This window comes from Cyanistes caeruleus, chromosome 16, assembly GCF_971803275.1.
Source record: "Cyanistes caeruleus chromosome 16, bCyaCae1.hap1.1, whole genome shotgun sequence".
Taxonomy (NCBI): Eukaryota; Metazoa; Chordata; class Aves; order Passeriformes; family Paridae; genus Cyanistes; species Cyanistes caeruleus.
This window is the reverse complement of record NC_141716.1, coordinates 7,820,802-7,848,380: the sequence shown is the minus strand read 5'-3', so window position 1 is coordinate 7,848,380 and position 27,579 is coordinate 7,820,802. Positions and strand designations below refer to the sequence as shown.

Here is a 27,579-nt window from a genome sequence, read left to right as displayed (position 1 = left end):
AACCCAGGATTTGCAAAATATCCCCTTTTATTTTACTTATGGAAAAAGAAAACAACAGGAAAACCACTGTTTACTTTATTCAGAAGAAGCATAATTCCATCTGGTTTGAAAAATGACTCTCTTTCTCGCTGGAAAGTGCTACTTCTCCAACCTAAAAGCTGTAATGGGGGGATACAGCAGATCAGCTCCCAACGGAGCGGAAAATTGAGCAAGGGAACTGTCAGGCTTGGCTTGGAATGATGCTGGAGGGAGGAAAGATTTTTGGCTCTCACAGTGAGCTGGGCCCCATGCAGGTGGGCATGGCTTGCACTGGCCACATGGGATGGGGAGTGGGCACACTCAGCTGTAGGGCACAGGGATGGGGAGCAGGGAGATATCATGAAGAGGTAGGAATGTCCTGGCTCGGTGACCTTGGTGCCATTCAGGACGTGGCATTACTGGAGAATGGAATGAACTCCAGGCTTGCACAGGACAGGCTGGGCCGACTTGTCTGGGTTCTCTAGGACAATGACTTTTAAACCAAAAGGACTGAGATGGAGTCAGTGACCAGGATTTCAGTGGAGCAGGGGACAGAATTGTCAGTAGGGAAACCCATGTTGAGCTGGGGAAGATGGAGTCTAAAACAAATTGTAGGGAGAAGTAAAGAGCAGACAATTGGGTAGGACTATGAGTGGTGACAGGCAGAGTTTGTGACAGGGCAGGGCCGGGGTCGGTCCCGTTAATGCTTCAGGAATGACCCAGACAGGAGGAGCGTGGCGCCCACGGGGGGCAGCTGGGGCTGTAAGGAGCTCAGCGGGGCTTGGCTCGAGGATCTGGCAAAAACAAGGCTGAGGGGGGTATGAGTGATGCTCAGCCAGACTGGGATGGGCGAGCGCCCTTTGCCGAGGCGCAGCATCCCGCAGGGTGCGAGCCATGACTGCGCTGGGCTGGGAGGAGGAGGAGTGTGTTTTTCTGGAACAGCCTCCAAGGCAGAGATTGCTTCTCCTCTGATGTCTCTTGATTAGCTCATGCTGTGGCTGCCCAGGGGGCGGCCGGCCAGTGCCTGGCCCCGGCAGTCAGGGTCCCGCCGTCACCCGCTCCCGGATGCCCAAACGGGCAGTGCGGGGACACGCCTGCAGGGACAGGGTCTCTGGGGACCTCAGGCAGCTTTGGACTGGGATCAGCAAGGTTGCACCCAGGCCAAACGGGTCCCAAAGGCTTCAGGACAGTGCGTTCCCAAAACAGAGTGGGAAGGTTGGGCAGGATGACACCACTCTGCTCATGTACTGGGAGGGAGAACAAGAGACTGAGGCACTTAACCCTTACAGAAGGGTCCTTTGAGCAGGAACAAGGTGCTGGCAGCAAAGAGGAGAGCCAGGTTGTGGGCACAGCCCATGTAGGGGGCACAGGGGGCATTCTTGGTGGCACCAGCTGCCTGTGGGTACTGTGCTGGGGTGGTGGGAGCAGCTGGAACCTGGGTGAGAAGCCCAGCAGCTGGGTCTCAGTGGGACACAACTTCTCACTCTCCTCCATGAGGACCATCCAGGTGCTTCTCTTCAGGTTTATTAATGTTAATGGAGTTAGTCCCATCTTAATGAGCGCACACAAACCCAGGGCTGCTGGGGCTCAGCCAGGGATGCGGCATAGGGATGGTAAAACCATCCAGTGGAGCAGAGACACAGCCAGTGACAGGAACATCTCACAGGTCTGCACTGCCCTGGCATGCTCCAGACACAGCTTCTAATGTGGGAACCCACCCCACTGCCTGAGACAAGGCTGGTACCGGTAGGGATAAAGGCACTTTATGGGAGGATTGCTACACATTTGGTAGATTGTGAATGAACCCTGTGAGCTGGTGATGGAATTACTGCTGACCCACGGCAGGGAGGGCGCTAAGGACAGGGAACCAAAGATTCTGGGATTGAGGGTGGGGCAAGAAGTTCCAGCATCTCACCTTTGAGCATGGGAAGTCTCATCCAGTCTGTGATCGAGACTTATGCAGCTGGACAGAAACAGCCCTGTGGAGGAACTGGTTACTTGGCATTTGCTTTAGCTGAACGATCAGCGTGGTGGTTCTCCATGTAAATGATCTGGTGGGCCTTTTCAGGTGAGCAGGGTGGTCTGGGACTCTGGAGGTCCCTGGGCAAAGCCAGGCTTGCTGCTGGGGCTTCTTCCACAGAGTTCTGTGAATCTGAATCTTCAGAGGAGAAACTGCTCTGGCTGGAAATCTGGAAGTACTGGGCAGCTTCTGCCCGTGGCCCTGCTGCTGCACCAGGTGTGCTGGCATCTGAGGCAGTCCCATGGGGCACAGCAGTAGGACATGGTGGGTCAGCACCTGGAAAGCGTATCCAGGGAGGCAGGGTGAAGGGACGCCTCCGAGGGGACCGGCTGTGCTCCTGGGTGAGGTGTCCTTCCACTCCCAGGCCGACTTTGCTCTTGGGTTTGGGATGGAGGGTGTCAGCAGAGATGTGGTGATGAGAGGATTGGGCACTCTGAGACCCCAGCCAGCAGTGGGGCTGCAGAGAACTCTGCTCCACACCCAGCGTGGAGTCAGGAGTGGTGCTGGGCTGGGACTGTTCTGGCCCCTGGGGCTGTCCTTGCCCCCCAGTGCTGGTCTCTGGCTGCTCTGCCAACCCTCTGTCCCCCAACACTGCTGGCTTGGAGGAGTCTCCGTGCCCATCAGCTTGTGCTCCCCAGGCCTCCTGCAGTTCTGCCAGCATCTCCTCCAGGATCTGCCGGGTCTCCTGGTACCTGTGCTGTGCCTCTGTCCAGGCTGCCAACCCTTGGCTGCTCTGCATCCTGCGCACCTGAGCCTTCATCTCCTTCAGCTTCTCCAGGGCGAACTCCACCGAGAGCTTTTGGAAGGACGTCTGCAGGCACCGCAGTGCCTGGCCCTCCCCGCGCTGCGCCCGCGCCGAGCACTGCCGGCAGTCCAGCTTCAGCCCCGCCACCTACAAGAGGTGAGAGTGGCTGGTTTTGTGGCCACCAGCAACACCATGTTCTGCAGGAGAAGATTCCCTCCACCCACCTTGTTGGAGAACCGGATGAGCTCCTGCAGCAGCTCCTGTTCTGCCTGCCGCTGCTCCAGCTGCTTGGAGAAGCTCATCAGCTTTGACTGGAAAAGGGCTGCAGCCACTTGGAAGGCATCTGCCTCGGGGAACGTCGTGTCTTGGACCTCAGCTGCCTCCTGGCACAGGGTCAGGCCATGCTGGTACCGAGCCTGCAGGGACAAGAGGAAGGAACAGCTCCACACTTGGGAATGGTGCTGACCTGGAATATGTGCACAGGGGGATGTGCTGCAGGTAGCACTTGACATCGCCACTACAGATGGATGGGAAACACTTCTGGGCAAGTGACAAGAAACAAAACAATGGGATTCTCCAAATCTCTGCTCTGCCCTTGCCTTGTTCAAAATGCACCAAATGCAGCTTCTGTCCCAGGTGGGGTCACCGTGCCTCATCCTCCCTGCAGTGTCGGTGACTAAAGGGCCTACACATCCAGGGAACCAGAAGATCCTCATCACAATGTTATTTGTTGTCTGATGCATGCTCAGGCTTTGTAGGAAAAAGGAGCTGCATGGATGGAGTGCAGCAGGGGTTGGGGACAGCAGTCCCAGCCCAGCACACATCAAGGAACAGTGCAGCCACCCCCTCACTGGAGCAGAACTGCCTGGAGTCCCCGCAATGCTGAGCTTGACAACTGCAGTGTGACTCGACAGCTTGGAGACACCCAGTTCTGTCCAGAAGCCTCTTTCCAAACCCAAGGGGTGTCTGTCACAGAAAAGCCCCTCCAGACGTACCGTGGCCTGGATGAAGAACTCCTTGAAGTGCTCAGTGGAGCCCTGGCAGCTGTTGGGACTCCAGTCCTCGGTGCCCATCTCCTGCAGCCGAGCCGCTGCCTCCCCATCCAGCCAGGACCCCAGCTGTGAGAGAGCGGAGCAGGGATCAGGCGGGACCAGCCACGGCAGCAGCGTGTCCACAGCACCTCCCCTTCCTGCCCCTGCCGGGCATCCCAGCCCAGGCTCAGTCACACACAGTCTCCCCTAATGGAAGTCAAAGCTCAGGCAATCCTCAGCTCCAGGAATGCCTCCAGGCTTTCGTCATCATCGAAAGCAAAGGAAACGTGACCAAAACACTCAACCATGGAACACCACTGAGGGAAACTTCAAAATGTGTGGCACCCTAGGGACACCCAGCTCACCTTGCTAAACTCAGTCTCGAGCCCCCGGACCTTGCGGAGGAACTCCAGATGCTCCAGGCAGCTGTTGGACTGGGACACGAGGTTGTGAAGTTCTTCCTCCAGCTGACTATACAGCCCCTCAGCCAACTCCATACCGGTCCTGGGGGTTGGGAGGAGAGGGGCCATCAGTGCCAGCTGTTGCCAGGTGAGCTCTTGGATGCACAAGGTGGAAGAGAGCAGTTTTCTTGCTCAGCTGCTGACCCCAGCCCTTCAGGCACCTGGACATCTCCCCAACCCATGGAACAAATGGATGGCAGGGACCATGGGATAGGAAGGTGCAGGCCAGCCCCACTGAGAGAAGGGAGCAGGAAGGAGTAGTGCTGCCTGGATGCATGGGCTATGGAGCAGCGTGGCATGGCTGGACCAGTGCAGCATCACCAGATGGGTGCAGCATTACTGGCCAAGAACGACATCACTGGGTGAGAATGGACTGGCCCAATTACAGCATGGCTGGATGAGTAACAGCATGGCCAGATTACAGCATCACTGGATGAGTATGGCACAGCCAGGTGGGGGTGACATTACTGGATGACTACAGCATGGCCAGAGGAGCCATGCACGGCCCGATTATGGCATCACTGGATGAGTGTGGCGTGGCCAGACAAGTGCGACATCCCTGGACGATCACGAGCACAGCACAGCTCGCCGGGTGCGGCACGGCCGGGACTTGGCCCCATCTAGTGGCTTCTCCCGAGCCCAGCCCAAAGCATTGCTGCCGGCATTGCAGAGTGACAGATCTGGCCTGGCCTGGGACAGGAGACCCTCTCAGGGATCTGGCAGCAGTGAGGATAAGGGGACTCCTGCAATGGGCTGTCCCAGACCTGTGGTCCATGCTTCCAGAGCAGGAACAAGCATGGCAATAGCTCGGGCTCATGGGGAGTGAGCTGTCCATGGGGAGGTGGCTCTGTCAGCCAGCAGGAGCCGGGGGTCCCTGGCATTGGCACCCCTTGAGCAGCAGAACTGCCCCGTTTTACCTGATGTGGTCGGAGGCGCAGAGGCGAGCGGCCTCCCTGCGCAGCCTGGCCAGCACGAACCCACCCTCGCGCTGCACCCGCACCAGCTGAGGCTCACTCAGCACCTTCTGCATCAGCTCCTGGTGCTTCCTGATGCCTGCAGCCGCATCCTGTGGAGGAAGGGAGGGTCAGACAAATGTCTTACCTGCGGCCTCATCTGGGGTCTCAGCCATCACAGGATGGGTACCTGGGGCTGCACCCCAGGCAGGAGCAGAGGGGACAGGGAACAGCCCCAGGAGCAACCAGTCTGGGAGCAGTTTTGACAAGTTTTGGGCAACTGGAGTGAAATGTTGCTGTGGCTGCACTGCAGATGGGCACTTTGGGAATGTCCCCAACCTGTGGTGCTGCTACCTGTGTCCCTGCCAGTGCGTCGGTGTTCCGCAGCTCCTGGATGCAGCGCTGCAGCAGCTCCGATGCCCGCCTGAGGTTGGCTGTGAAGGGCTGCAGCTTCTGTGGGGGACACACACGGTGGGTCAGCAGGGGCAGCCTACCATGAGGAGGAGGAGGAGGAAGAGAAGTGCCAGGACAGAGCAGGAAATACTGTGAGGCACTGGGTTAAAGGTGATGAAGAAGGGATTGTGGAGGTGGATGGGCAGCTGCAGGCAGGAGCAGGTAGGAAGGAGCTTGACCCTCCTGTGCTCAAAGCTCTCCCTTTCATTCCCCTCTCCCAACCCTTCCTGTTGTTTTTCCAGGGACATGTGTATGGGACATGTAAGACGCAGTGGGGACAGAGGGACACGGGGGAGGTGAGGCAATGGCTCATGGTGTGGTAACAGACACCTGGAAGAATTGAACCCACTCGCCGTGGCAGTAGGGGAAGGCACCGTCCAGCTCTGGGGGCAGCTGGGAGCTGTCGACGTGGCGGCCCAGAGCCTTCAGCGATGTCAGGGTCTCCACCTGCAGGGCATAGGGCCTGTAAAGCTGCCTGGAGCAGGGAATAACCCCCACTGCACCAGCCCAGGGGACAGGGACAGGCTCACCTGCACCCCAGACAGCCTCTCACGGTGGGAGACGAGCTCCTTCTCAGCCAGGAGCAGCATGCTGTGGATGGAGCCTGGAGAGACACTCTGTGGGAGGCAGGGGAGAATCACCAGGGCAAACCCCACACGCAGCCCTCAGGTCACCCATGGCACTGCTGGGCTTTCCTGGGTTGGCTGAGGCTGGTGAGCTCATTGCAAAGGAAAAGGCTCCCACTCTCACTGGTGTGGAAGATGCAAACATGTCACTCAGGCCATGACCTTGTCCCAGCCACCAGCTCCCTGGCAAAGAGCCATGGGAAGAGCCTCATGAGTGAACACCTTCTCTCACACCAGTGACACTTCTCCATGTGAGGAGCATCAGGGCCAATGTGGGTTTTATCGGGCATGCAAAGGGTGCTGTGGCAGGGGGGACCCCACAGCCCCTGGACAGCACAGGACACTCCTGTGGCACTACCTGGGCACTGGCATAAGGACTCTGCCACAAGAGTGGATTGTCATTGCAGAGCCCATTTCCTGGTGAATTCACATAGCAGGATGCTGGAGGGCTCTTGGTGACACCTGCCAGGTGATGGCAGGGCTCAGAAGGGAGAGTGGGCACAGGGAGAGGTTCTAAGGGACCCCTGAAGGGTGGCAGCACTCCCACCCAGACAGGGGCAGCCCTGGCATGTCTATGGCACAAGCACACAGAGCCCAGCATACCTGGACAGAGCGGAGGGCTGAGAATAGGATGGGAGAGGGCGGCTGCTTCCTGGCATCCACCACAACTGTCAGCCCAACATCTTTCGCTTCTCGCCTCTCACCGTTCTTCACTTCTTGCCTGGCGAGGGCAGACACAGCAGGAGTGGGGGTCCTTCCCTGGGGCAGGACCCTCTCAAAGCCCCCTCCCACATTCTGCACCCACAGCCACAGGCAATGGCCTCGCCCCTGTGGGATGCCCCTGCCAAAGGTTCAGAGTGTGTGCCTCTGGCAGGGGCATGGTCCAGGATCCCGGGGATGTGCCCAAACCAGAGTGTGTGGGATGCTGGGCATCCATCCCAACTTAGCCTAGGAGCTGCCTGGGAGCCCTGAGCCAGGCAGCAGCTGGGGGTCACTGGCAGGACCTGCTGGCCCTTACCTGGGCAGGGAGCAGAGGTAGAGGATGAGCCTCGTCAGCTCGGCAGCTGAGCACCATGCAGCCCGCCAGGCACTGCCGCTGGTAGTCACCAGGAGAAGGGCCCTGCCCAGCCTGTCTGAGCTCCCTGCGGGGAAAGGGTGAGTGACCCCTCTGGCAGCTGCCTGACAGATCTGAGCACCCCAAAACAGGCTGGGGTAATGATCAGTGCTGCCTCAGCTCAGGGCCCCCCATGGTGCAGCCTCTCTGGCCCTTCTGGAGGGGGAGAGCCAGCCCAGGGGGGCTCTTGGCATGAATGCCTGGAATTCCAGAGCTGCTGGGGACATTTTTCCTGAGAAAAAGATGGGTTTTGTTACTGCTTTTTGGTTCTTGGGAAAAAGAAGGAGCCAAATGTTTAGTGTTTGGCAGCTAAAGCTGAACAGCTTCACTGGAGAGGAATGGTGTGGGAGGGCTTGGGGCGGCTGGGACTGGGGCAGCTGCTCTGCACAGGCTGCCTGCATTTATGTTTTTAATGTTTTTGCCCAGCTGAAAGGAAATTTTCTGCTTGGAGTATTTCTGGCCTCCAGCAAAGCCCTGAAACCTTCCTCCAAAACACCCTTTCCAGCAGCCTGTGTTTCCATCCAGAGGCCTCTCCTGCCCATTCCCTGGGCTCATGGTGCCAGCAGTACCTGGCAGGCAGATGATGCCTGAGCGCAGCAGCCCAGCATGCAGGTCCTGCCAGGCTGGAGGCTCCCGACCAGCAGTGCCAGTGCTGGGCACAGAGGGACCATTCTTGCAGCTGACACTTTCCAGGGACCGTTCCTCCACGGGAGCAGCAGTGGCTGCATTTGCACCTGTGCATGGGGATAGAGGAGAGAGAAGCTGGCGACACTCAATGAGGAAGAGGAATAGCAAAGCCCCAGCAGTGCCTGGTAAGGTGCTGCAGCCTCACAGGATGCTACCTTTCCCTGCTGCCCTGGCTCTGCTCATCCTGGGCGAGTAGATGGCTGACATCTTCTTCCAGGCCCCCTCGTGCTGGCTGGTGACTCTTTCATCCTCGGAAGCTGTCCCGAGCCACGTGCCCTTCAGGAAGGAGAACCTGTGGCTGGAACTTGGGGGGAGCCGGGGGCTGCCCCGCTGCACCAATCCCCCTTGTCCCGGCACCCCGGGAGTGGCTCGGCGGGACTGGCGGGTGAGGAGCGTGGGGCTGCCAGCCCCCTTCCTCTGCTGTGCGGGGGTCTCACGGCGGGTGGCAGGGGGCAGCTCGGAGCCAGGGCTGTCTGGCTCCTCCAGGATGGCTGCCATCAGCCCAGAGCCGAAGCTCACCGGGTTCTGCAGTGCAGCCATGTAGGAGTCACGCTGGCGGCACTTTGGGCCATGTGGCCCTGGCTCCTGGCTCAGCTTCCTCCCCAGGCACGGGCTGCAGGGACTGTCCTCTGAGCTCAGTGCTCCCCCACAGGGCCAGGCATCTGCTCCTGCTCCCCCATTCGCCTGGGGGAGCATCTCCTCAGCCCCAGCCCTTATTCTCCCTGGAGGGCAGGTGGGCAACAGGCATCTGGTCAGGACATCCAGGTCCTCCTGGGATTGCTCCAGCAGGTCCACATACTCCCCTTCCAGGTTCTGGCTGATGATTTCACTGAGGCTGGGCACAGCCAGCATGGCTGGCTTCTTCCGCAGACCTGCCTGCTCCACCTTGATCAGTCCCGGATATCGTCCCTGGCTTGACTTCCGAGAGGTGGCCTTGCAGCCTGGGATGGTGCCCGCAGTGTTGTTGTAGGGTGTGGGGACATTCACTGTGCCATGGGGCACAGCTGTGCCGGGTTCTGCCTGCTCAGGTGTGGTGTCAGGAGCAGGTTCCTGCCGGGCACCAGCGGGCACACTGTCAGCTCCAGCCCTGGGCTTGTCGGTGAACTCGGGGGTGGCAATCCGGCTCCACGGCAGTGGGGTGATGCCGTTCTCGGTGGCCACCAGACAGGTGTGCAGGGGAGCTCCAGCCCAGCTGCTGTTCACCTCCTCCAGCCACGCGTTGGTGAAGAGCAGTGCATGAGTGGCCTCGGGGACAAGTGTCTTCTCCACCGAGCGCAGGTCCAAGGAGAGGTGCTTGATGGTGACACGTGCTGTGTGCTCCTCACAGGGCTCTGCTTGCAGGTAGAAGTCCCCAGGGCGCAGCAGGAGGGGGTTGAGTGGTGCGAGGTGCACAACCACCTTCTCGTGCAGACATAAGGGCCAGCCTTCATGGAGAAAGATGCGGTTAAAGTAGGGAGCCTGCGAGGGAGGAAGAACACAGTGCATGAGAGAGCTCTGCCAGCTCTGTGCCTCCCAGCCACCCCCACACACTCCCGCTGCCCAGCCCTGTGCTCCCCATGATAAGGATGAAAGAGCCTGGTGACCCCATGCACATCCCTGAGTCAAACCTTTGCAGCACAGCCCTGCAAGCCCACCCTGAGCCATGGCTATTCCCACATGTTTACAGAGGGAAAACCCCTGCTTAAGCCTCTCTAGGATCTAAGGATCAAGACAAGATGACCCCAGAGTTCCCCCCGCCCTTATTGCAGGGACCACATATGCTGGACAAATCCCAGGGAGCTGGGTGTGCCATTGTCCCCTCTGCAGGGAGCAGATGGGAGAAGGAGTGGACGTTCAGGGAGTGAGCCCACAGATCAGCATGCCCACACGGGCAGGACTTCTTAGGGCAAACCCCTGGTGTCCAAGAGTGGCTCATGGGGGCAGTGCTGTGGGGCACGGGGCTTACGCAGGCCGCCTGCCGCAGGCGCTCGAAGAGCCGCTTGGCTGGGATGAGGAACTGGAGCAGGCAGCAGAGCCCATCCCCCTGGTAGCTGGTCTCCAGCAGCCGAAACACCTGGCCCAGGACGGTGGGAGCAGTGGCTTCGAAGGGCGGGTACAGGGCCTGGAGAGCGCTTTGCACAGCCGCATCCAGCGACCCGGCATCCTGCGGGAGGGAGACAAGTGTTGCTGGTGGAACAGTGGCCCTGCAGTGGGGACACCACACCCCCTGACCCGGTGCTTCTGCCCACCATTCCACGCTGCACCGTGCCACTGTCGGGGCCCTGGGATGCCCACACTGGCAATGCTGCTGAGCTCAGGGGCTCCAAACCCTCCTGGGCTGGAAACGGGGCGAAGCGGGAGTGCAGCACAGCAAGCACGGCACAGGCAGGGAGTGCTGCACGGTGTGTCCCGTTCCCAGCCCCGGGCTGTGGTTAAGGAGCCTGGGATAAGCCCCGAGACAGCAGCCGCCTTGCTCGGCTGCCAGCCGTGTGGAGGCGGAGGAGCCGCAGCAGCCGAGGGGTTAAGCAGAGTCAGACCAGACAGATCGTGGGGCTGTGCCGGGCTCTGCAGCTCGCTGCAGGAATGCAGCAGATGGGAGGAAGGACAAACATCTGAAGATGGATAGGGTGTTTTGGTCCAGACTCATTGCTGAATTTGCCAAACTCAAAATCATTCCTGTATTTTTCTGGGAAGCATTCTGCTGCATTGCACCTCCCTGCACTGCCCCAGAGTGGGGTGAGGACACTGGGTCTGTGCCACATGTGAACCAGCAGTTCCCAGTTCATCCTCTCAGTGCTGCAGGAGCTGTCTGCTGTGTGGCACGCCTGGTACATGGAGAGAAGCCATCCCACGGCTCCTGTGATGCCCGGGCTGCGCTCCAGGCACCGCAGGGATGAGTCTGGCACAGCTGTCAAGAGGACCTCATGGGTGAGTGGGGAAGAGGAGCATCCTCCAAGCAGCTGGGTCCTTCTCCCATAAGAGCACCCAGGAAGCCTGGTGGGATTAGCTCAAGGTGAGCATTAGTTTCAGGCAGCTAATCCCTGGTCCAGGAGCCCATACAGAGACAAAAGGGCCACGGTTAATTCAGCTTAATTAGTTTTAATGCGCTTTAGCTAAAGCACTTTGCAGTCATGCTCTGGTTAATTCATGTCTTTTATTCCATGTCTTGGCACAGGAATCTCCTGCCCTTGCACCTGAAAGGAGAAGCCACAGAGCTGGGCAGAAGAGGAGGCAAAGCCAGTCCCTTCTCAGGGCCCTGATCTGCCACTGTTTCCTGTCCAGGCTTTTCGTCCTTGGACCTTTCTCCCCAAGCTTTGTCTTACTGTGTACAGTTCCTAGAATGGGCTGAGACTCTGGAAAATCCCTGATGAAGGGCAAAGTCCAGCACCCCATTCCATGTTGCTCCAGTGAGGCCCTGGTGCAGCCACCTGTGCTGAACCCAGGTGGGTGCCCACCACCTCCATGCCCAACACTGCCGAGCTTGACTTCCTCCCCGTCCCAACACTGAGGCCAGCAGCCACAACAGCACAGGAGAATCCATCCAGCTCCGAATGCTGCCATGAGAGATGAGCCAGAATAGCCTGACTTGCCTCCAACAGTCTTTTAAATCCTCCCCGGAGTGGTGACTCCACCATTGCCTGGGCAGCCTGCGCCAGGGCTTGACAACCCATTCAGTGAAGAAATTTCTTTCTAATATCCAGTGTAACCCTCCCCTGGCACCACTTGAGGCTGTTTCTTGTCACCCTATCACCCAGGACTTCATCCAGTGGCAGGGACCGCATGAGCCAAAGTCAGGAGAGAACCAGGGACTGATGGAGGCACCAGACACAGCCCGAGTTGTGCTGGGGAATATTTTGGCCTGGAATGACTGATTAAAAATGTTTTCATGGAGTCTCACAAAGCACTTCATCACTGGGGGAGGCTTTTGGGGTAACCATGGTGCAGCAGCTCCGAGTTCGTAGGCGAAGCCACATCCGGGCCGGCCAGGAGCCCATCGGAATCCAAAAGCAGCCAGTTATCCCAGTCTCTCTCCACCCACTGGGAGGGAGCCGGAACAAAGGCATTAGGGAGCATAAGGAGATTTACATGTGCAAAGCTATTTCCATTTTAATAAGCCAAAGTGCTGTTAAATAGAGATTGATATTTCTCCCCAAATACCCATATTTTTTAACTGGTTTACATCAACAAGAAGGGCTGGGCTTTGGGGGTTTTGTGTGGTAAAGTTGTTAAACCCATGCCCAAAGCCACAGGGTGACTCAGCTCTCGCTCCTTTCTCCCGCCTGCTCAGGAAGGAGCGAGGTTTGAGCCTGGGACCAGTCCTGAATACCAATTCCTCTGCCTCTCCGCAGCCCTGGCTGTCCCCATCTCTGGCAGGACACGATGCGAGCGCTCAGCCTGGCCCGGAGCGGGAGGCCGCGCTCAGCAGAGCCCGGGGCAACGGCACGTGCGGGCTGCGGTGCAATGGCTGTGCCGAGCATCCCTGCGCTGGCACGGCTCGCACGGCAGCTCCCGCTCGCTGCACGCATCCCGCAGCCCCCTGACAAACTTTGCAGGGAAGTTTAAGCATGGCGGGATGCAGCCCCGCACACACCTGCCCACGCGGCCACGTCCTCCTCCACACCTGATCCCCCAACCTCGCACTGACCTCCACCTTCACATCTGTCTCTGCCTCCCCACCCACCTCTGCCCTGACACCCACCTCCACACCCACCTCTGCCTTTGCACCTCCTTCCACCTTCGCTCCCGACCTCCCTCTGCTGTCGCTGCCGCTGCCCACCCCGTGCCCACCCGGTGCCCGCGGGACCGGCAGCCAGGGGAGGGGCAGCGGCAGGGACAGGGATGCCCCAGGAATTACCATGTTTCCCAGGAAGTGGCAGAGGGGCCGGGGGCCGTGGCACAGACCGTCCCGTTCCTCCTCCTCCTCGCCGGCTCTCCCCGGCCCGGGGCTCCCGGCCGGTCCCCGTTCCGCCGCCGGCTCTTCCCGGCGCCGGCGCCTCCGGAGCCGCGGGCGGGGACGGGCAGCCCCGGCCCCCCCGGCCCCCTCCGCCCGCCGCGCCTCTTCTGGGGGAAAAAAAGAAGAAAAGAAAAAAAAAAAAAAAGTAGAAGGGAAAGAAAGAAAGGCGAAGAAAGCGGGAGCGGGGCGGGGCGGGAGGGGGCTGGCGGGGGTGGCCCGGAGAAAGCCGGGGGGGCGGGGGCCGCTTTCCCGTGGCCGCCGGCGGGAGCCCCCCGTAGGCTCCCGAGGCGCAGCCCCCCGGGGACAGTCCCCTGTTTGTCCCCGCGGGCGGGGGGCGGCCCCCGGCGGGATGGGATCGGATGGGAGCGGAGGGAGAAAGAAATCTCGATCGGGTGGCAGGGGGTGGCTGTACCGGGGGTCCTCCCCCAGCCCCCGCCGTCCCCCCGGAGCAGCTCCAGGCAGAGGGTCCTGGAACACACCGGGAACACGCAGAGCTGCTTGTGCATGTGTGTGTACGTGTGTGCAGATGTGCTCATACACGCGTCTTGTGCGGGTGCCCCTCTTTTCCAATCCACCCAGGGTCAGTGTGAGCCCCCCGCAGTGGTCCATGCGATCCATCCAAGGATGAATCTCGTGGCTCCTATTCCTGAGCTGCCCCCAAAGTGCAGCAGCAGGACAGTGAGTACCCCTCTGGGGACTTTGAGCTGTTCCAGGAATGGGAAGGACCTACTGAGAGGCAGGATAATGGGATTCGGCAACCAGAATAGTACAAAAACAACCAGCATAAGAGCCAAAGCCACAGATTTGGTCTCTCCTAAGGCAAAGTGCTGCTTCACACAGCCCTGCCAGTCCTGGGCACAGACACCTCTCCCATCGCCGGGCATGCTGGGCACAGCTCTCCCAGCCCCAGGCGCTGTGGGCACAGCATCACCGGCTCTGCCAGCCCTGCACAACATCCAGCACTCTCAGCCTCTCTGCGCCTTGCTCAGGCTGGAGTCATTTCCACTGCTGCATTCGTGGGAATGGGCTCAAGGCCGGGGCTGGGAAAGAAGCAGGGAGGGTGGGACGGTCACAGCGTGGGCTGCAGGCTGCCGGGGCAGACTCGCTAGTGAACATTTGTCCAGGGATCAGCGAGCGGCCAAAGGACACGCTGTGAAAACAAGCCGAGACGGGAGGAGGTGCAGCTGGGCTGCTGGCGTGTGGGAGGGAGGACGGCGCCAGCGAGGCCTCTGCATTTGCTTCCCATTTCCTCGGGAGCTGGTGAGAGCCCTCCCGCTGCCCGCATGGATCACGAGTATTGCAAGGGCTCAGGCACCAGAGGTCGTGCGGGTGGGCAGAGGCTTGGTCGTGGGTACCAGGCTGGGGTGCCCAGCGGAACCCACCGCAGGACTGGCCCTTGGCTCCAAGCCAGCATCCCGGTGCCAGCTGGGACCAGCTGGGCAGCCCCCTATCCCAACCAGCCGCCAATTGCTCCTGTAATTGTGTTAGTTCACCTAGCAGCTTCAGGTTTTTCATAGCTCCCCTGGGTGCAGGGGAAGGTGAGCTCAAGGCTGTGACCTTTTTTAATTGCATAGTCACCTCTGAAATGCACCCAAGAGTTGTGGCTCTTGCGTCTCTTAATGGACACCAGGGCCAGGAGAGGGAGTTGAGGGCAGGGAGGAGGACAGTGTGACGGTGTCCTGGCATCAGCACAATGGATCAATTCCTCTGTGATACTGGTGAGCAGGAAGGGACAGATGTGGAGCTGAGCCCAGAGGGACCCCACCACCCTGCACCCAGAGTAGCAGCTCCTCATCTGCACCTTGAGATGTCTCTTGCCATCTGTGCTCAGCCGGGCCAACCTGCAAAGGTAACCAGCAGGTCCAGCTTTGCATCTCACATTCCCCAGAGCAGTTTCCCAACCTAACCCTAACCCTCCAGCCAGCCTCAGACAGCAAGGCTGGGAGTCAGGGTGCTGGGGAGAAAGTCCAGCAAAAGGCAGAGCTTCTGGAGGCCACCCGGGTGCCCCTGGGGCTCCTCACCCCATGAGCTCACCCTCCTCTGCTGCTCCTGTTCTCCATGTCCTGTTTGTCCCGAGCAGCTGCTGGGACAGGCTGCAAGGGCCTCTTGCCCTGCCCCTCTGCCGGCACAGAGCCACCATTCAGATCCCCCAAGGCTCTGCCCGAGGTCACCATTCTTGCATTTTTATTTTTACTTTTCTGCAAAATCAACCCCTCAGCTCTCTGTGTCCCCTTTTGTCTCCCACGAGGCCCCCAGACTGTCACAAGCTGGCGTGCTGCGAGAGGAGCCCGCCTGTCTGGGGGAACGCAGCCCTTGGCAGGGGGAGACACACTGAGTGCAGTGCTGCTCCCAAGGGTCCCCGGGGATGTCACTGGGATGTTGGGGTGGAGGGAGTGTGAGAGCGGTGAGCCCGGCATCAGGGTTGGTCTCTGGAGCTGGTGCTTGTGGGAACCCTGGAGGCTCCTGCCCACATCCAGGGGCCATCCCCACATCTGCTGCTGGCTGTGCCCCACGGGGCTCTGGCTGTGTGAGCTCTGGGGTCCCCGGGTGTCCCCGCTGCCCGTTGGATGAAGTGGTCAGGGCTGGCGTCAGCAGTGACCCCATGCTGGCCCAGAGCCCTCCCAGCTCCAGGAGCAGCCGAGGCTGGGTCATGCTGAGCCTGCAGCTGGAAAAACAAACGTGGAGGAACCCCCACATGTTCCTCAGCTGTATTTTTAGTTGCTGCTGGGTCAGAGGTTGTCAGAGATGTGGAGGTGGCAGTGGACAGCATCAGGCTTTGGCACCACACGTGGTGGAGTGGGCAGGAGCCGCAGCTCCCCACACCTTGATGACAGGGTTTCTCCAAGCTCTGGTCAAGTCCCTGTTGGTCTAGGGCCAACCACAGTTGCCACTGGTCCTGACCACAGCCCAGTTCTGTGGGTGACAATAGACTTGTCCTGTGTGGAAATGGGTAAGGGATGTTTTATTTTGGGCTGACAACTTCTCTTTCCAAGTTCTCTCCAAACCCAGCCACGCTGCTCTCACTTTTCTCGCTGAGTCAACAGGTTTTCCCTGGTACTTCCCCAGCCCACATACACCTGCTGGTGGAAAGCTGGAGAGCCACAGCAATCATTCCTCTGGCACAGGCACAAGCTGCCCGGGGAATTCCCGGGCTGGTAGTGCCACCAGGGAACACAGATGTGTCCGGATTTCCTTGCAGATAGCAAAAATATCTGGTGTGCTTGCTCGTAGCCCCAACCCAGCTCCTGTTGTCCCTGGGTAGCCCCAGCACGTGGCTGCAGGGTGGCTTGAGCCATGGCATCATGAGAGATATGTGGAAAGAGCTGGGACAGGATGGGGAACTGCCCACACGTGCTGAGGAGCGTGTGGGGCCAGAGGGACTCCGGCCCTGGGGAGCGGGGGTGGCTTACGGACAGTGGAGAGAGGGGTCTTGACCTGCAGTCCTGGGCAAAGGACAGCAGCAGCACAGGACTCCTGCAAGTTCCTGATCTCCTGGGCTTGTGGTTCCCATCTGACCATTCCCATTCTTTCTCCAGCAGCCTGGGGGAGCCAGCCTTTCCCCAGTGGAGCAGACCCCACACTCCCAGAAGAGGCAGAGCAGCTCGGCAGCAGAAGCCTTTACCTGTCCAAAGGGTGGCGTCAGGCAGGACAGGATTTCATGTTCCATCCCCTCTGTCACCACTTGCAGGAAGCACTCCTGGGACTGGCACATATGTTGAGCTTTAGATGTGGTTTTGGCTGTTCCTTGCCAAACACAATAGTGTTTGGTCAGAGTTCAGCTCTTTGAAGGCTTTTTTTCACTTCAAAATTTGCTCAAAGCCTGGGGCAAGACTTCCTGGTTTTGCTTCCTCTCTGCACTATTCCCTATAAAATTTCATTTCTCCTTATGGAACAGTTCTGGTTTCCCCATACTCCTCCTGAACTTCTTGAATGTTGTTTTGACACAGGTCTTCAGAGAGATGGGATTGTCACTATGGGAGATTTGGGAGGTCCTGCTGCAAACTGAGCCCGACCCAGCTAAGGGCTGATGATGGGTGATAGGGAGAGTCACAATGCCAAGGAGGCTGTGAGTGGGGATTTGGCCTTTTGCCTTTCTCCTCTGCTCTTGGATGTTTCTTTCTGGGCAAAAGCAGCTCTGAGCAAAAGGAGCTCAGCCCATGGGCCTCTAGCTCCCAGCAATGGATTGGGTTGGCACTGATGGAGTCACAGCCTGTGGGTGGTGATGGTGGGTGCCTCTGGGACACAGCTCTGCCCTGGGTCATTTGTCCCTCTCTGCTGGCACCATCCTTGCCACGTCCCTGTTTCCCAAGTCCCAGAGCTGACAGTGACTGCAGTGCCTCTTTCCAAGGCTGTAGCCACTCATAAAAGCCCAGTGGGCATTTGCTGGGCATCTGCCAGGCAGCCTGCAAGTAAGACTGCTGCAAACTCGTGGAACAAAATGCAAAGGGGAACAGAATGCCTTGATCTCTCCATCTTCAATCTTCACGTGCTGAGTTCCTCCAGTATGGACTCCATGATCTCATCCCTTGGGGTCTCCTGAGGCTGCAGCACGGAGGGATTGCTGTGCTTGAGCAACAGAAGCATTTCACAACAACTTTGTTTGGCTCAAGGATGTTGCCTCTGGCAGTCAGGACTTCCCTGGATCCTGCATGAGATCTGCCCGCATCAGCAGCTGTGGGTTTCCTGTGCCTGGAACCCAACAGGAAATGAAAGTAACTCAAGCATTTCTTCTTCCCTCACTTTTGTCCTGCAAGGAGAGACCAGCCAGCCAAGCTCTCCTGGCTGGAGGGGCTCAGGGGTGTTCTCCCCTCACACCTGCCTGGCTGCACCCAGCTCCTGCCCCTGTCTCCAGCCATCGTGACAAGAGCTGTGACATATCAGGCCTCAGAAGTGCTGTCTTTGGAGCTTGATCCTGGGCTGATGGATGTCTCCTCCTGTGCATGGCTGCTCTGTGCAGGAGCCCTGTGACAGGTTCTGGAGGTGCAGGGCACCCCACTGAAGTTGCCCTGGTGCAGCTGCCCAGCCCAGCTGGGTGCTCCTTTGCCAGCCCTGCTGGGTGTGGGGGTCTCTGGGGTCTGCTCACATGAGGTGACAAGCTGTGACCTGCCTTCTTTGCCCACTGCTGTGCCCCAAGGCTGCTCTGGTGCCATTGGCAGGTCTGTGGTGTGACAGAAGCAGCTCACAGAGTAGCCAGGAGAGCCATGGGACAGAGATGGAGAGCAGCAGGGCTGGGACATTGCTCCTGGGCAGCCTGGGCTGCTCCCAGCTTTTGCCAGGTACAGGCTGCAGGAATGTGGCTCTGTCAGGCTCAGCTGGCAGTGCCAAACCCAGCTCTGCTCCACTGAGGATGCCACAGGCAGGGATTGCTGGCACTGACAGAGAGCTGGAAACCAGGCTGTTGCCCCCCCGTTTCCAGTGCCCCTTCCCTGCCTTTGGTGAGAGGCACCAGGTGTGCCTCTGTACTGGGCCATGCCATGGTGCCAGCAGCACAGCGGAGCAGGGCAGTGGCCAAGCAGGAAGTCCTGGGGACGCCCCCCATGGCTCCACACACCACCCTCAGTTGCAGTTCCCGTTTTGGCAGGGATATAAAGGTGGTGTGGGCAGGGAGAGCCCAGCCCAGCACTGCAGGAAGCCAGGATGGGAGTGCAGAGCCTGGCAGTGGCTTGCGGGACACTGGCCTTGTGCCTGGCACTCACCACAGCCACCAACCCCGGCTTTGTGGTGAGGATCACTCAGGCAGGCTTGGACTACGGTGGGTTCTGCTTCTGATTTCTCTCCTCACAGATGTGCTGGTGGCAGAGGTGTGGAGCCAGGTACCCTGGGAGAAGTGCAGGGTCCCAGGGCAGGATGGGGGATCCTTGGTTGTGGGTGGCCATGTGAGGAGCACAGGGGCAGGATGGGGAAATCCTAGGACAGGGGTGCCAAATGCACCATTTTCCAGGGCTTCCCCTGTTGCACCTGCATGCCCCCCAGCCCACATCGTGATGGAGGATCTGCAGAGGGATCAGCACTGTGGAGTCTCAGGGAGCTGCAGCCAGGCAGTGTCGGGGGCCAGCACAGCAGGAGAGTGCTGGTCCCACAGCACGTCCAGGCAGCTGAGCTGAGAACCCTGGAGGAGGGAGCTGCAGAGGAGAAAGGAGCTGGGGAGTTCTGGGGTGGGGCAGTGACAGAGATGGATGGGCCCCGTGCTGGTTTTATCGAAGCAGGCAGAGCCCTGGCTCCAGCAGAGCACAGTTATGGATTGAAATACACTGTGTGAGAAACAGCTCATTTACCAGGCAGCTCTGCCAGCCGTGTGGGAGAGAACGTGACTCCCCTTCTCTGATGGAGGCAAGGGTGCAGCACCCACTGATGCCGTGCTGCTCCCTGGGACCTTAACTCCCTCGACTTTCGCCTGCAGGCAATGGGCATGGAGGGCCCAGTGCCTCGGACCTCCCACACACCTCACCCGGTTGGCAGCCTGGAGCGTGAGGACTGGGACATTCTCCTTTCTGTAGCCACCACCTTCCCCTGGGGCTGCAAGCAGGGCATCAGGCATGATTGCCTGTGTACCTCAGGGCTCTATGCACAGAGGTTTGCTTTAAAGCCAGCCTGGGAGGCAGCATCACCTGGATCTTTCCTTTGATCCTTCTGCTGCATTCTCAGTGTGTGCTCCAGCTCTTGTGGCAGTGGGGGTGATGCTCTCCCTGTGTCCCTGCAGCCCACGAGCAGGGGATCGCAATCCTGGAGAAGAAGCTGGCCCAGCTGAAGCTGTCAGACATCTCGGGTGACTCTCGTGTCTTGCACGTGGGGAAGGTACACTATGAGCTCTCCAGGTGAGCCCTGCCAGTGCCTAGGAGCCACCCACTGCCCCTCAACCCAGGCAAGGGGCAGGAAAGGTGGGGAGGGTGGGGAGCCCCTGGAGCAGTGAGGACCATCCTGTCCCTTCCTCAGCTCCCTGAGATGTTTGCCTTGTCCTTGGTGCAGGCAGGTATGTTTCTGTTTCACTCCTTACCCATGGGGAGAAAGGGAACTGGGGTCACAGCCCCCTGGGAATGGGTGGATTGTGTGCAATCAAAGCTGGGGTAGTGGAGATGGCCTTGCCTGTGGGACCAGGGCACACGTTCCCACGTGGATCAGGAGCCCAGCCCGTGTGGAAATGCAAGCTCCCTGCTGCCCTGGGTGCCTCTCTGCCCCTGCAGCGCAGCGTTTGGAGCTGCTGTGGGTGGCTGCAAGGGCCACATTCCCAAAGGTGCCACTCTGCTCTGTGTGTCCCTGCCAGGCATAGCTTTGCAGCAGCAGAACTGCAGCTGGGGATGCTGCCAGTGTAGTGACTCCACTCTGTCCTGCTCACCCTCCTTCCCTCCCTGATTATCTCCCTCCCTCCCTAGTCTTGCACTTGGGAGCAAGGAACCACTGTAACATGACTTTTCTTTTAATTCATATATTTTTAGACTGCGCCTTCGTGATTTCCACTTGCCATACACACGGATTACCCCAATCTCCAATGTGGGCCTGCAAGTCTCCATCTCCAACGCCTTTGCTGAGCTGGATGGGGATTGGCGGGTGAAATTTCTCTTTGTGTGAGTTCCCAGCTTTTCCTCTCCCTGTTTAGGCACCCACTCTGTGTCTCCCTCTCTGGATCTGGACAGGTTTTTTCTTCTCTCGCTCTCCCTTGTGTTTTGGGCAGCTGTCACTTTGCTCACCCAGATATGATGGATAAAATAGGGTGGGAAGCAGGAACAAGGCACATGTTGGGGGTGCTATATATGGACCCTCAGGTCTCTCTTCCACCACCCCTACTTGCCTTCACTCCCCTCTATTTAAAGGTTATCTCTCCTAGTTAATGTGCCAGTGAAATTTGTTTCCCCTGAGTTTAAACACTTTCCCAGTCTCCTCTGGATGCTCTGTACAAGGGGTAGACTGATCCACATAGATTAATCCTGAAGCTGATTTGAGGTGCCTTCACCAGGCCTCAGCATCAACAAACATCCCTTTCTTGTCCCCCCCTTCCAGCAGCCGGGACCATGGGTCTTTTAACCTGAAGGTGGAAAATGTCTACATCAAAATTTTCCTGAGTCTGGGCAGTGACACCACTGGGAAGCCCACCATCAGCACCTCCGACTGCAGTGTCCGCATCTCCAAAGTCCGAGTGCTTTTTTCGGGCAGGCTTGGGTATGTAACTTCACTGGAAGGTCTGGAAACTCTGTGTGTTCACCCACCTGCCATGGGAATGTGACTCTGCCATGGGAATGTGACTCTGCCATGGGAATGTGGCCCTGGTGCAAGGAGTAGGCTGTTGGCAAATCTGAGGTGGCTTGGTCTTAAATCTGGCCTGAATTTCTCCTGCTGTGGCTGCACATTTAAAGGGGCTGGGTTTACCAGACTTCTGTGGTTTACCAGTGAGTCTGCAAATGGAAACCCTGGGGCAAAGCCAGATGCCAAATTGGTGTGGGAATGATGTTCCCAGGGTCTTGCATCTCTAGGGTCTCCCTTTCCTGGGCACATGCTTCTGCAGTATGGATCTGAGCTAGACAGGGCTTCCCTCTGTGTCTCTCTGCAGGTGGCTTTACAACCTGTTCCACAGCGTTATTGAGTCCAGGTTGCGGAAGATTTTAGAGAGCAAGGTACGTGAACAGTGGAGGGCAGGGCCCTAGGTTTTCTGGTGGTCTTTAGCCCTCACTTGTAGGTGATGTGCTGGAAGGATCAGATGTAGGGATAGACTACAGCCAGAGCACACAGCTGTGTTGCCAATTCAGTAAAAAACCAAAGGAATGGGCGTTGCAGACTCCATAGCATAGTGTGACTCAGACTGAATTTGAAACCTGGAGCCTTTGCCAAAGCCCAGCATAAGTGGTTCCTAATTAACAAAGACTTTTCTTTCCATGTGGTCAGTTAATTAGATCTTATGTCTCAGCCAAACTCATTGTAACCTGATCAGAGCTGTCCTTTAACCTGCCATATTCTGGAGGGCTTTGGGGAGCACTGGAGGGGAAACTCTTATTCCTGATTTTCAGACATTTGGTGTTTTGTTTTACTGTGGGGGATCAGGGAGCTGTGGTACCACTGCCTGGTACAGACACTGACATGCAGGAGACCCACAACAAGGCATGGAAACAAGCTGTTAGCAATAATTACTACAAGAATAACTGGCATGAGTTACAGCCTCTCTGGATGTGAACCTTGCTCGGGAAGGAGGCAGCTGGAGAACAGGCAAATCCCACTCCTGCACTAGATCCCATCCTGCCCAGGCACTATTCCCAATTCTATGCAACAGCTTTCCCAAGTCCCCTTGGGGTCTGTGGTGGCAGATGGTCTGGTGGCAGGAGCGATACCAGGGCTCAGAGGCTTTTTCTGCTGTTTTATCCCCTAGAAAGAGAACAGCTCTGGGACTGCAAAGGGACCCCACTGCCCTCTGGTCCTCCTCCAAATTCCCTCTGCCCCACACACGTTCTTCATTGTCTTTGTGGAGTGGTGATGTGAGGGGCAATGGACAGGAGAGGGCAGGGATTGAGCACCACACTGGCCACAGCTGGGCCCCAAGCCAGGCCAGCCAGCCTGTGTCTGCCTCTTGCTCTTCCTGCAATGCTTGGGAAGTTCTTGTACCCCCTCAGTTCTGGGACTCCATTCACAGGGAGATCCCAGTCACAGGGAAATGTAGGTCATGGAGAAATCCCAGTCACAAGGACAAGGGCCACATTTTTCAGCCTGCAGCAATGTCCTCACAGGCAGCGATGGGGCATTTCCAGCACAGAGAGAAAAATATCACTGGGGACAGCGAAGAGCTGCAACCTGCTGTCATTAAGGCCATGCCCAAAGCTCTATTGCTCCTCCTCCTCATCTCTGTCAGTGTGGTCACTGCCCCTCTGCAGCGCTGCATCTCACCATCAGCTCTGTGGGCTGCATGCCCAGTCAGAGAGATGATGGACAGATCCTGCCCATGGCTGCTGTGATGTTACAGTGAAAACATTGAAAGGAGCTTGTGCAGATTTCCTTAGCCATCTGCAAGAAGGTGCCCTGCAGTAAATTTCCCAGGCTAGTGGTGAGCCTGCAACAAAATTCCCACGAATGCCAGGGCTTCACTTGTGGATGACAGAGGCAGAGGGATGCACTCTTCTGTCCTGGCACACAAAGCTGTAGGAGCTCAGCAAAGCTCAGCCTCAGTGCAATCAGTGCTCCGGCCCCTGCAGGGTGGGTTAATCCTCTCAGTTGCTCTGCTTTGGCCATGTCCTGGCTGCTCAGCACGGTTCATTCCTGCATGGGCCACATGAGATTCCTTCCAGGGGTCTTCCCAGAGCTGAACTGTGCTGAGGGGAAATTGCTGCAAGCAGATGCTTGTCGGTATAAACCCTGCTTGTGTCTTGGACACTTAATGTGCTGCCTGACGAATGGAGACAATCATCACTGTGTGCTCTTTCACTTAAGCAGACTTTGTCATGGAGCAGGGAGCAGGGCTGAGGCTCTGAGCTGGGGCTGTGACCCTGCTGCCCTCGCTCATCTTTGCTGCCTTTCTGTCCCACAGGTCTGTGACAATGTGGCCAAGTCTGTACAAAACGAGCTCCAGACGTATATCCAGACCCTGCCAGGTACTGAGGGGCTGCAAGTGGCTTTAGGAGCAGCTCTTCCTAGCTTTTCCCAGCCATGAGAAACATTTTACCTTGTGTCCACTCCCCATCTCCTGGTATTCGGGTACCCAAGCTGGGAGCAGGAGAGCATCTTCTCAGCAGAGACAAATCACTCTGTCCTGTCTGGCTGTGGAGATCCCTTTGGGACCTATGCCTAAGGACAGGCAGGGGCTCAGGCTGCTTTAGCTGAGGGATCCAGGCCATCCTCAGGTCCAGGAGACTGTTATGAAAAAGGGAGGAGAAAAATGGAGGGTTTTGCTTTTAAACAGAAGCAAGCATAGGGGTAGTTGGTAGTGAGCTGAGGCCCAGGAAGCCCAGGCATGTCACTGTCCAGACAGCAGCAGAGGCCATCTGCTCCCAGCTTTCCTGACCATGCCATTCTTATTCACCTCTCTTCCTCCTGTTTTCAGTCACAGCCAGGATAGATGCCAAGACTGGGCTTGATTATGCCTTGGTGGCACCCCCAAGAGCTACTGCCCAGTCCCTGGATGCAGACCTGAAGGTGAGAGGTGGCCCTGGGGACACTTGATTTGGCCAGTGCTCTGCCACAGGCAGGTGGGAACCAAGGTTTCGGTACCTGCCACAAATGCTGTTTGCCATCCTGAGTCAGCAGGTGAGTCCCACTGCCATTTGCTCCCCTTCTCCATGTCTCTCCATCCTCCCAGGGTGAATTCTACTCCCTGGCCCATCGCTCCACTGTCCCCTTCTCACCGCTGCCACTGGCCTTACCCCCGGATCACGACCGCATGGTTTACTTTGGAGCCTCCAGCTACTTCTTCAACACAGCCTGCATTGCCTACCACAAGGCTGGGGCACTGGTCTTTGAAATCACAGAGGCCACGGTGAGTGGCACGAGCAGGACAGGGCCAGGAAAGAGGTTCCATTTGCTGAGGTGCTCCGGGAGCAGCAGTCTTGGAGAAGCCACAGTGGGAGAGCTGGAGGCTGTGGGATGAGGCTGGGCTGTCAGACATGGCAGCATTTGGGGACAGGAGGGTTCACCATGGGCTCCTCTGTGCCACATTGCCCCAGTATGACAGTCCTCTCCCTGCAGATCCCAAAGGATGTGGGATTCAAATTGGACACCTCTGTCTTCTCAGCCTTCATTCCCCAGGTGAGCAGTGTGGCCCAGCCTGCCTGCCCAGAGCTCTTGCACACACAGGCTTTGCTCTGTGCCAGGTGTTCTCCCTCACGACTGGGTGTTTGTGCCATCATTCCCATCCCCTCCCTGCTCCCACACAGCTGGAGGAGATGTACCCAGACATGCCAATGAAGTTCAGGCTGTCTGCTCCCACTGCTCCATTCCTGACTATTGGACCAGGAGGAATCTCGTTCCAGCCCGTTGTGGATGCCCAGGCTTATGCCATCCTTCCCAACTCCAGCCTGGCTCCTCTCTTCCTCCTCAGCCTGGTGAGTTCAGACACAGCCTGTGGCAATGGGGCAGGAGGGAGTTTGAGCTGTGCCCGGCCCTGTTGCCCAGATCCTGCCAGGGGAGGTGCCAGGTTTCTGTCCAGGCACAGTGGGAGTGTCCCCAAGTGAACAATTCCTGATCTGGCAAATGCCAGGTTTAATACCAGGTGCAAACACACCCCTGGATGGGCAGTGGTGTGTTTCAGCTGGTCAGAGCTGTTCCCTCGGGTGTCTGCTTTGGGGTGGGGTGGGGTGAGCACTGCCAGAGCTCTGTGCTCTCTCCCCAGACAGGGAACGTGTCCGCTGTCATCAACGTGAGATCCGGCCGCATAGTTGGGAGCCTGGATGTGGGCAGGTACAGAGGGGAGCAGCCATTGTCTGGGTAGGGGGTGGCTGGGGGTACCTCTGTGTGGGTGCCTAGGAACAGAGAGGGGATGGCAAGGTCCTAGGGATGTGGGCTTGCTGTGGAGGGAATGAGCTGGGGCTGGAGGGAGTGGGATGTGCATGGCCATCAATGGGTGGAATTGCTCCCTCTGTTGGGACATCCTCCACTTCTGCCCCTGCACAGGATCAGGCTCTCTCTGAAGGATTCAGCTATTGGTACTTTCCAGGTAAGCTAGCCTTGATGATGACCAGAGCCCCCAGCATGGAGCTGGCAGCCTGCTGGGGGCAATTCCACACTGCTTCCCAACATGGAACCCAACATTGATCCTGCAGCCACCTCCTGCCTCAGCCTGCAAGGCTGGGAAAGGATCTGTTGCTGCTCTCACCCCAACATTTCCTGCCCTGCCAGTGCAGCCAGACAAATCTGCTGGTCTCTGGCAAAATGTGTGCCCCTCCCAGCTCCTCATCTCCTTTTCCTAATTATCTTCCAGTGCCTGCATGTCTCCTGGCCCACAGGCTAAAGCTTTTCCCCCCCTTCTCCCCAATCCCTAGGTGCGAATGATGCAGTCCTTAATGAACGCCTTGACTTCCAGTACCCTGCTCCCACGTCTCAATGGTGAGAATTTATTGGGGGGAATGGGGGTGCTGGAGCACCTTCCGCTCGGGTTGCTCCACTCTAGTGGTCCCAGCTCACTAATTAAATCCTCATTGCCAAGGCTGATCCAGGGAAAAGTGCGTGCAGGAGGCGGCAGTGAAGCAGTGGGAGCCTCTTGCTGCTCTGACAGGCTCCCAGCAGCAAACGCAATGGAAAAAATGAGCCCTGTGCATATCCTAATGCTTTCCAGACCCTCTCCCCAAATCCCTGCATCTCCTGCCTCGCCAGCAGTTCAGACCAGAGCAGGGCTGGTGGCTGCAGGGGCCAAGGGGGCTCTCATGGCACAACACACAGCCCTTCTGTGGAGCTTGGGGGGAGTTTCCTCTGCCTGCCCCAGGAGCAGCGGAGGAGAGGAAAGGGCTGGGGGAAGGAGATGGCCGCCTCCTCTGTGTGCGCTGTGCTCTCTTGACTCCCATTCCCAGCCCAATGTAGACACATGTGCTGCCTTTTCCAGCCCGTTTAGATGAGGGTTTCCCTCTGCCACTTCTGGACAGGATCCAGCTCTCCAATACCCTCGTGAAGTTCTACCAGGTGAGTGAGGGGGAGCACCTGCCCATGAGCTGGAGACCATCCTGCTGTCCCTAAAGCCCTGCCTTACCAGCACAGCCTCCAAATCCAGTTCCCCAAGCTGCGCTGGGAAGTGATGGATGAAAAGATGCTCTCAGCTGCAAAACAGTGCTCTGCTTTTCCTGGCTGCATGGTGGGAGTCTGGGATGGTACAACATCCTTCTCCAGTTCTTAAATGGGGGGGTCTGAATTTCCCACGACACTTTTTCCAGCAGTGTCAGCCCCAAATCCCCACTCTCCCCAGCTGTCATTGCCTGGATGGATTCTGTGGTGCCTGGTAGGATGCAGACCCTGCTTATCCTGATGGAAGGAGCTGTACCACGTCTAGGGGATCCGAGAGTGTCCCTGTGGTGGGGAAGCCCAATAATGGGGTCACCATGGGGATGCCGAATAGCTGAAGTGAGGTGTGGCTCTGAAATATCTCCAGAGCCTGCCATGGGGCAAAATAGGCACAGGGGTAGGCACATTTTCCCTTCAGGGATGTGGTGGGTGCTGGGGAATGCAGCTGCCAGGGCCCATAGCAGCCTAGTGCTTTCTCTCTTTCTCACAGAATTTCATGCTGCTTGGAGCAGATGTTCACTTCCAACCCCAGGCATGAAAATAAGGTGATGAGAGCCCTTCAGCACAAAATATGCTCCTCTCACCACTTGCCCTTCCATGCTCCCCTGCCTGAGCCAAAGACCACGAGTCCTGCCACTGCATTGCACTGCTGCCTTGGCTCAGACACTCGGATGGGGTCTCACATGGTGCTACCATGAGCTGGGGGTGCCCTGCCCTGGGCTGCCCCATCCCCTCCTCCCTGTGAGCAGCAATAAAGGTGTTGGTGATGGGCTATCGTGCTGGTGTCACTATCTGCATCTCTGGCTATACAGGGCCAGATGGGAGCTGGAGCTGGGTGGGGACCACTTGGTTTGGCTGTTT

At 58.0% G+C, this 27,579-nt stretch overlaps 2 protein-coding genes across 3 annotated transcripts; one reads left to right on the top strand and one right to left on the bottom strand.

Moving 5' to 3' along the window:
- Nucleotides 1-59: 59 nt before the first annotated feature.
- Nucleotides 60-15,215, bottom strand: KIAA1755 (KIAA1755 ortholog). The gene is made up of 16 exons (XM_086853410.1): nucleotides 15,076-15,215; nucleotides 13,454-13,509; nucleotides 12,943-13,148; nucleotides 10,054-10,251; nucleotides 8,264-9,566; nucleotides 7,991-8,155; nucleotides 7,326-7,449; nucleotides 6,911-7,028; nucleotides 6,212-6,298; nucleotides 6,012-6,128; nucleotides 5,583-5,681; nucleotides 5,193-5,341; nucleotides 4,180-4,318; nucleotides 3,779-3,901; nucleotides 3,008-3,199; nucleotides 60-2,930 (listed from the first exon to the last, which is right to left on the bottom strand). The coding sequence occupies exons 1-16, from the start codon at nucleotides 15,213-15,215 to the stop codon at nucleotides 2,013-2,015; spliced, it is 4,134 nt and encodes a 1,377-aa protein (XP_086709536.1). The 3' UTR covers nucleotides 60-2,012.
- Nucleotides 15,216-18,654: 3,439 nt separating this feature from the next.
- LOC111944146 (bactericidal permeability-increasing protein-like) lies at nucleotides 18,655-27,490 on the top strand. Of its 2 annotated transcripts, none has more exons than XM_086853403.1 (15): nucleotides 18,655-18,793; nucleotides 19,742-19,856; nucleotides 20,475-20,603; nucleotides 21,037-21,195; nucleotides 21,584-21,647; nucleotides 23,543-23,606; nucleotides 24,056-24,147; nucleotides 24,311-24,487; nucleotides 24,697-24,756; nucleotides 24,885-25,052; nucleotides 25,340-25,407; nucleotides 25,621-25,663; nucleotides 25,989-26,052; nucleotides 26,546-26,622; nucleotides 27,209-27,490. In XM_086853403.1, exons 1-15 carry the CDS (start codon nucleotides 18,679-18,681, stop codon nucleotides 27,254-27,256), a joined length of 1,443 nt encoding a protein of 480 aa, XP_086709529.1. In that variant the 5' UTR covers nucleotides 18,655-18,678; the 3' UTR covers nucleotides 27,257-27,490. The 2 variants fall into 2 exon arrangements, with proteins under 2 accessions (XP_086709529.1, XP_086709530.1); XM_086853404.1 differs by having other exon boundaries at nucleotides 18,659-18,793; nucleotides 21,040-21,195.
- The last annotated feature ends 89 nt before the right edge of the window (nucleotides 27,491-27,579 follow it).

Coding starts and splice junctions, on each gene's coding strand:
- KIAA1755 (XM_086853410.1), bottom strand. CDS start 15,215: ATGGTGACCTCGGGCAGAGCCTTGGGGGATCTGAATGGTGGCTCTGTG. Junction 8,156..8,263: donor AGCCAGGGCAGCAGGGAAAG/GTAGCATCCTGT, acceptor CCCCATGCACAG/GTGCAAATGCAGCCACTGCT. Junction 6,129..6,211: donor AGAGGCTGTCTGGGGTGCAG/GTGAGCCTGTCC, acceptor TATGCCCTGCAG/GTGGAGACCCTGACATCGCT.
- LOC111944146 (XM_086853403.1), top strand. CDS start 18,679: ATGGGAGTGCAGAGCCTGGCAGTGGCTTGCGGGACACTGGCCTTGTGC. Junction 23,607..24,055: donor GTATATCCAGACCCTGCCAG/GTACTGAGGGGC, acceptor TCCTGTTTTCAG/TCACAGCCAGGATAGATGCC. Junction 25,664..25,988: donor CAGCTATTGGTACTTTCCAG/GTAAGCTAGCCT, acceptor CCCAATCCCTAG/GTGCGAATGATGCAGTCCTT.